This window comes from Bombina bombina, chromosome 4, assembly GCF_027579735.1.
Source record: "Bombina bombina isolate aBomBom1 chromosome 4, aBomBom1.pri, whole genome shotgun sequence".
Taxonomy (NCBI): Eukaryota; Metazoa; Chordata; class Amphibia; order Anura; family Bombinatoridae; genus Bombina; species Bombina bombina.
The window spans coordinates 163,448,371-163,456,946 of record NC_069502.1 but is presented as its reverse complement, the minus strand read 5'-3'; the positions used below and the strand labels follow the sequence as shown (position 1 = coordinate 163,456,946).

Genomic DNA, 8,576 nt, shown 5'->3' with positions numbered 1-8,576 from the left:
CCCACCAATCAAAATAATCATTATTTTTTTTGCTTAGTGTCTTAGAGTATAAGTTAAACACAACTTATTCTAGCTACAAAACTAATCAACTTTCAAAATCAAACTACTTGTAAACTGACCAGTGGATGATAGATGATATGCTCATTTCCATAACACTTGTTCTTTATATATTCATCTAACAAATCTTTGCATTTCTTTCTCCTGTTTTAAAGGATAAATCATTTAGCCAATGCAGAAACAGTTTAAAAAAAAAAAACACCAAGTGGCTTTTATGCTCTAGAAGGAACACATTGTGTACGTAGTATAGCTGGTGACTGGACCAGAATACTTGAGAAGGCAGTTGTAAGCAAAGAGTGTGCTAGCTGACATGTCTCATGTTTCTGTGTTAGCTTCCATTCCAAGAATATGTGCAGGTAAAATTAGCAAGCAAACATGATCAGTGTAAATAAGTTTTCTTGACGATAGAATGATAGTATACAGTGAAAAAGTTGGGAGATTTTAACACACTCTCGTCCTATTCTCTGGTAATGGATATAAATTCTGCAACAAACCAATCAATTGACTGCATAGTGGAAACTAAACATGAAAATCTGTCTGATGATCACCTAGAAGACAAAAGGCTAACGTTAGCAGGGATACCGCTGGTCCTGGAATACAACTGGTCCTGGGTAAATATATGTTTATGTTATTGTGTCTTACATTAAGAAAACTTAACATACAAAGTCTTCAGAGCAAGTCATTTAGATATTAAATGTGCTAACAAAAATGATGAATTGTAAATGTAATTAGAAGGGAAAAAAAATCACAATCTGTCTAAGAATGTGATTTTTGTTTTATTAACATATGACTAATAATGTTACTCAGTTTGTATTTGTTGTGCAGAGACTGCTGGGAGATTTTATACCAAGATTGCAGAAACCAAACTAATGATTTAAAAGTAACAACATTCTCAAACCATGCAAATCTGTGGAAGTCGGGTTGTGGTTTTACTGTTAACTTTTTGTTATAGTTCAGTACTTACAACAAATTGCATTTTATATGAACATTTCTGTTATGGTTGCAGAACGGTGCATTTGTACAGTTACAGTATTCCATCTCGTAGGTTGTTTTTTAAATGGTTAGTACTTTGAAATGGCTGAACAAATTTGGCTGCATTTTTGGAATTTATCACAGACTGGAAAGTTGTTATAAATGCAAATTTGAATTAAATTGGTGCAGTATTTTTTGAGTTATTGAAACATGAAAAAATATTTTTCATTGCAATCATTTGATAATTTTTTGAGAAAGCTACAATCACAAATTAATGTTATCATCGTCATGAAATTTGGAGTATAGATATTGATCTCATGAAGTTGACTTTTTCAGTACCAGGTCAACAAAACATTTGAATTTATTATATCAAACGTAATTATATACGGTATATCTGACTTATACATAGGTTTGGGTATTCGCCTGGTCAGACTGGACAAGACAGACAGAATAATTGCACAAAGTTAAAAATCAGACTACATGGTTTACATAAATCCTAAAAGTTGATTTATTTATAATAGAAGCCACGGGAATATTTCATAAAAATGTTTTAAAAAGGTAATGCATATGGGGATTAAAAACAAATACATGCAGAATGGAAGCTGATTTAGTAAGATTTAAATACAAATAAATCAATGTTGAAAGTAATTTGCATAGAGAGTTGGTTTGTTATTTCATAACACCCGTGTCTATGATAAACCAAGAGTTTAATTCTCTCTACAACATTATGATAAAACAGACACCTTAAAAAAAAAAAAAGACTGAAACCAAATTGTCTAGGGAAAGAGCATCCTGCTTTTGTACTTTCCTTCACAGATATGAAACCCCCACATTTTTATTTCATGATTCCGCTAGATCGTGCAATTTTAAACAATTTTCTAATTTACTTCTATTATCAAATTGTCTTTTATTCACTTTATATTTCTTGTTACAAAGCAAGGCTGTAAGTTTAGGAGCGACCACAAGTCTGGAGCACTATATGGCAGTAGTTTTGCAAGAATGTTATCCATTTGCAAGAGCACTAGATGGGCGTCCTATTTCCTGCCGTATAGTGCTCCAGATACCTACCTAGGTATCTCTTCAAAAAGATTTGGTAATAGAAGTAAATAGAACAATTTTTAAAAAGTTTTCTATCAGAATTACATTATATAATATATATATATTTAAATGTTTTGTTTCATATCTCTTTTAAGTACCTTTCAAGACGCATATTATTTCTCTTTTTCAATTGTAATAATATTTAATAGTCTTGTCTCTGAACGGCAATGCCCTTAATAAGAGCTATTTTTAGTTCTTACTTATAGACAAAAACCTGTGCATTGAAGATTTACACTGATTTTTTTTATTTAAAGGGACATAATACTCATATGCTAAATCACTTGAAACTGATGCAGTATAACTGTAAAAAGCTGACAGGAAAATATCACCTGAGCATCTCTATGTAAAAAAGGAAGATATTTTACCTCACAATCTCCTCAGCTCAGCAGAGTAAGTTCTGTGTAAAAAGTTATACTCAGCTGCTCCCAGCTGCAGGTAAAAAAATTAAAAAAAATGAAGAAATGAACAGCAGCCAATCAGCATCAGCAGTGCTGAGGTCATGAACTCTTACTGTGATCTCATGAGATTTGACTTAACTCTCATGAGATTTCATAGTAAGCTTCCTTTACCTGATTGGTGAAATAATATGTTAGTGCACGATGCTAGTCCCTTCAGATGTCCCAGGACAAACACACTAAAATGCTGCTTAGAAATCCTTTACAATGGGAGGTGGCTACTGAGGAACTTTTGAGGTAAAATATCTTTCTTTTTTACATAGAGATGTTCAGGTGATATTTTCTAATCAGCTTTTTACAGCTATGCTGCATCACTTTCAAGTGTTTAAACATTTGGGTATTATGGCCCTTTAATCTCAGCCTATGATAGACTAAAGGCCTGATGATCTAAAGCTCTGCGCTCAGGTAAGATGATCTGGTCTTGTGAGTACTGCGAGGTCCTTCAAAGAATTTTAGAAATGCAAATTTTACCTTGAGAGCCATTTCTCTCACCGGTGTCCGAATAAGAGATACACATACATTACAATATTATGCTCAAAAATAAAGCTTAATGATTTTGTGTGATTTCTCTCCATTCTGGGGAGTTTTTTATCATCAGAGCCAGAGTCTACTTATGTATGTGATGACACTGTGTAATGTAACCCTACTAAAGGCTAAACGTCCAGATAGCACCTTAGTAATATGTTCATAGTTTAAATCACATTAGAGGTTATTATATTATTATTGGTATTATTATTGATTTTTGTATTATTTTTAATATGCATGCATTAGAGCTCATAAAGAAATTACCAAAGCTTTTAACCCCGTTGTTACTGGGAATTTTAGAGAAAAACTTGGCCAAAGTACCAGAGAATTTTTAGCATTTTTGCTATCACTCAATGTAAACAGAAATAGAGCGTTTGTTTTTTTTTATTTACCTGTGAAAACTATATATATATTTAAAGTAGACAACCCATGGTATTGATCTAGGCCCAATTTAGAAAATTTGATGCCACTATTTGGCCGCCTAATACGATCATATAAAAATATTGTTAACTTTTTTGCAAACTTTTGGTTTTCACTGAAATTATTTGCACACAACTACTGCAGTAAATAGACTGATGGTTGTAAAAGCTTCTCTCTGATCCCCTTTGTTCAGAAGCAGCAGACATGTGTGGCTTTGCCATTGGTTTTTGGCACCACCATCTTAGACTCTGGCAGACAATCTGCTAGTATGCAGTTTAAGGCTTTTATTTATTTTTAAATATACATTTTTTTGTAGTTTAGGGATTTCTTCTTACCCTGCAACATCCCTGATCCCCCCCCCCCAAAAAAATAAAACACTTGCATTGTTTTAGATATATGTAGAATAATAAACTAGAAAATAACAATGCTAGAGCTACAGCTCGACACAACTATGATATGTCTTACACTTCTACATGCAACAGACAGACTTTCTATTGGAAATTTACTGTATCGATGTTATAGAATGGTTGCTCAACAGCCACGGTCCCCATCCTACTCAGATATAGTGATATGGAATATAAAGTTGGCTGGGATACAAAAAAAAATTAGATCTGGAACCAGGGCTTCTAAAAAATTGGACCATCGTTTCAAAAGATGAACTATATCACATGGGGCGTATTAAATGTCCTACTATCTTAAAAGGCCCTTAAAGGGACAGTCTACACCAGAATTGTTATTGTTTTACAAGATAGATAATCCCTTTATTACCCATTCCCCAGTTTTGCATAACCAACACAGTTATAATAATATACTTTTAACCTCTGTGATTATCTTGTATCGAAGCCTCTGCAAACTGCCCCTTTTTTCAGTTCTTTTGACAGACTTGCAGTCTAGCCAATCAGTGCCTGCTCCCAGATTACTTCACGTGCACGAGCACAGTGTTATCTATATGAAATATGTGAACTAACACCCTCTAGTGGTGAAAAACTGTTAAAATGCAATCTGAAAGGTGGGCTTCAAGGTCTAAGAAATTAGCATATGAACCTCCTAGGTTAAGCTTTCAACTAAGAATACCAAGAGAACAAAGCAAAATTGGTGATAAAAGTAAATTGGAAAATTGTTTAAAATTACATGCTCTATCTGAATCATGAAAGTTTATTTTGGCCTAGACTGTCCCTTTAATTTAGTGTGAGGGTTTGGCCCAACATAGATATTTTACTAAATATATCCAGGCATAGGATAGTGTTCCTTAAGTGGTATCAGGCTTGTCTTTTTCACAACAGCTCCGGCCGCGAGCCGCAAGATCTAAAAAAACTAAGCTATATGGAACCTAAAAGATATGTCAGTTAAACCCTAATAATATATATTTATAAGGAAAGAGACACATCAACCTGAGCATGTAAGGGCACATTAGTATATTGCTATAAATCCCAAGTTCTATGAAGTGTTAAATAAATGTAGGTGTCTCTACTTGCCCTGGCCAGTTTTTCCTTAATGTGCTATTTAGCCCAAAACATATAAACCATAGGTCTCAAACAACCAAAGAACACAATATAATACATTTTAAAGTTACAACAAAAACAAGAACATCAACCAATAAGTAGGTTTGTTTCAAGACCAGCAATGTTTAAACATACTACCGTATTTGTGTCTTTTACCACTTTCTGACGGTATTCATGCTAAATGGCTTATATTACTATTTGTTTCTTAGCCCCAAAATTTTGTGAGCATAGCGATATATGCTATATTAAAGTCCTGGTGATCTCGTATCTCATCAGTACTAAGGGTAGTCCAGAATGAGACAGGGAGCGGATTGCGTGAAAGCTTAGGCCTCCTGAAGGTGTCCGGTAAAAGTAAGTACCTGTTATTAACGTAGGTAATTTCCAGCAAGTGTCTTTTAGAATTGCTAAAAGAATTAGAATTGCTAATTGCTAAAGAATTGTTTTGGGATTGTATTGGGATGCTGCAGACTCAGAAGATACACTTTTTACAATCCCGGCTACCCAGGGACCCCCCGAAATCCCACAGGGCCAAGACCGTCTGCATGTATGTCGTTGTCAGCCAGAGCTTCCTCTCTATACTGTGTGAAGCTGATTTTGCCAATATTGATAGGCCTATCCCCTTTGAGGTTGCTGTTTGTGGGTTGTTCGGCCACTCCAAGGTTGGTCCATTGTGCTGTAGGTCGCTCGGTGGGTTAACATCATCGTAGATGTGCGCCTTCTGCAGCTCCGGTCTCTCTAATGAACGTACTTTCAGGACTCTGTGGCTAGTCGTTAAGGTGCTTTGCAAGAGAAGTGTGTCTTGTGGTGCCTTTCCAATTAGGCGTAAGCAAAGCTCTTCAAATCTGCACCAATGTATATTGCTGAAAATATCGTCAATGTCAGCTTCCTCCATGGCAGCCATTTTGACAACAAGATGGCGCAGGAGTTTATACTGTGTTTTCGTATTTAGCTGTAAACTAAAATCCTTCACTTACTGTAGGTCTGTGAAAATGTAAGGTTAATAATGCTGAGACTCAGGTAGGTATTTTGATGTGTCCAGCTGTAGCTAAGTACCTCGGACGTCTTTGGGGGTAGTGCTGCCTATTAGGTGCCGCCACATTGGGCCTCTATAGTCTGATTTTGAGCTGCAGCTTCAAAAATACAGCTTGGTTTCGGTGATATAGAGCACTACTAGAGAGTAGTTCAATTCTGGATGCAAATATGGAAAGTTGGCTGTAATAGGGTTCAGCTAGAGCCCAGAAAAGAGTGACTGATCCTGATCACTTTTCAGACGCCCCCCCAAGATCACTTTTTTAAGTAGTGTAAGGCCCCCCTCCAGGTAATATTTTTTGGTAGTGTAGGGAATCCCGCCCCTCCCTTCCTCCTCCTGCACTGGGCATTCTGCCCCCTGGTTGTGGCTCCCGCTGTCTAAGCTGACAGTTGGGAGTGCAGCATGTGCCTCTGTGCTAGATGTAGGTACTTGTCAACACAGTACGCTGGGCAAAGTACTGTATGACTCAAGGGGTTAAATATACTTATTGCACAGGGGGTGTAAGTGTTCATGGGTTAAATATAGAAAGAAATAGATTTAAGTTTACATAACTCCTTGGTTACAACACATTTTACTGAAGCCAGGTGGTTAAATTGACAGTAAACACCTTGAGATTTTGCAATATATTTTAATGATTAATTTTGCTCCATTTTTATGTAATCTAGCTATGAAAAAATGTGGCTGTACTAATTGTCAGTACTGAAAAAGCACACTGCAGACTTATCAAGGCTAACCCTGCTTCACATCTATCCCTAATTGGCTTTAACTGATATCTACTGCAAAACAATGTAATTTATACTAACACAATGATCATGGTTAGCCTTGTTGTCTGCAGATTCAAGCCCAAATTGGCTCCTCCAAATAAGGCAAATGGTGTGTGGAGTTTGGCTTTTATAAAACAACTACAGCAACCGAAATATTAATTTGTTTTAAAATGTCATTCTATAGCAAGACAACATAAATATTTTGTAATTACATGGCGTTTACTCTCCCTTTAAGACAATTTTTATTTTTCATATATCTGTTATAAAACAAAGATAAATAAAATTTGAACACCAAAGAAAAAGTGAGGAACATTCCAGCTTGAACCTCTCTGTTAAAGGAATTCAAAACTCAATTCCTTACACATTTTGAAGCATCTGTTAAATGAACTTCTGGGTGAAACGGTGCAGTTATTTTCTTTCATGAAGCCTATCGGGTTAGAGCAGTGTCAGCTAAGGAACAGCTGATATCAGGAATTTCCCTTGTCTTTTTTAAAAGTTTAAACAGCAACATATTTTTTAAAGACCATTACTGAGGTCTGTGAACAAGGAGGATTTGTCATGGTACAAATCAATGTATGTTTTTATATCACTGACTTATAAAGGATTATTAAATACTATTAGCCCATAAATACCCAACAGAGGGCAACTGCTTATCTATTGGAGTTACAATTAAAGGTGGGGGGGCTCAATGCCTAAAGAATAATATGAAAAATAGAAAAGAAAAGATGCACTCACTTAAAAATACCTTTCATCCCAGGTGCAAGGGGATTACATAAGATGTAACTTTTATTGACCATTATTAAAAATATATTTACATACAATACAAATCCAAAAAGCACACAATCAAAATAAGCCCAATAAGGGCCAGATAACAAGTGGAGCGCTAAATATCGCTTTTGTGAAAACGATATTTGCAGTCTATTGAGTAATACCAGCGCATGCTAATGTGTGCTGGTATTAAAAGTTGATAGCTATGTGAACGCGAAATTGTGTTCGCATTGCTGGAAAGCATTGCGCTCATGAGAGCATGCTTCCATAGGCTAGAATTGTAGCCTAGTTCTCATGCCGTGACACACAGCGATGGCAGCAAAGTGTAAATATATATGTATTTGACTATATACATATGTGTTAATGTGTGTATATACACATATTAACACATACATACATATATATGTATATAAGCATATATATATATACACACACACACACACAGGGAACACACAGTTCACCTAGACCGCAATGTAAATGCACTTTTCAGTGCCGTTTTTTTTTCTAACACCCTACAGCTGCCAACTTTAGACCCACTAAAATCTGCTAAGTGCAGTTTTTTTTTTAAATGCTACAAGTTTGGGGGACATTTATCAAATTAACCAGAGATCTGATCTCTGGTTAATTTTATAAACGTTAATTGCTACTGAGAGCTTGCAGTAGCAATAACCAGCCACTTGTAATGGCTGGTTATTTATTGCGCACCTGTAAATGGGCGAACTTGTCTGTTTACGGGCGCACAATAAATTATCGCTCCACTTGTAATCTATCCCTAAATGTCTTGAACAGATTAAAGAGTAGCCTTTGACGAAATGCGCATTAGGCATTCTCCTTAATCTGTTCAAGACATTTATTGTGCTTATTTTGATTAGTTGTGACTTTACTTTTCTGAGGTTATTTTTGCAGTACTTGGATGTATGGACTCAACAAGTTTAATAACTGTGCATGTATCACTGAAAGTATAGATAGATTTTTGAGGACTGTG

The 8,576-nt window shown here is 35.6% G+C and overlaps 1 protein-coding gene across 3 annotated transcripts in view; it reads left to right on the top strand.

Annotated features, from left to right (window-relative positions):
* Nucleotides 1–404: 404 nt before the first annotated feature.
* Nucleotides 405–8,576, top strand: part of LPIN1 (lipin 1) — a 477,940-nt gene continuing 469,768 nt past the window's right edge. Inside the window, exon 1 of one of the 3 annotated variants that reach the window (XM_053709668.1) lies at nt 405–668. In XM_053709668.1, coding sequence (XP_053565643.1) covers nt 528–668 — 141 coding nt within the window. In that variant the 5' untranslated portion in view covers nt 405–527. The remainder of the gene's footprint in view (nt 669–8,576) is intronic. The other 2 variants (XM_053709673.1, XM_053709669.1) reach the window with 2 other exon arrangements.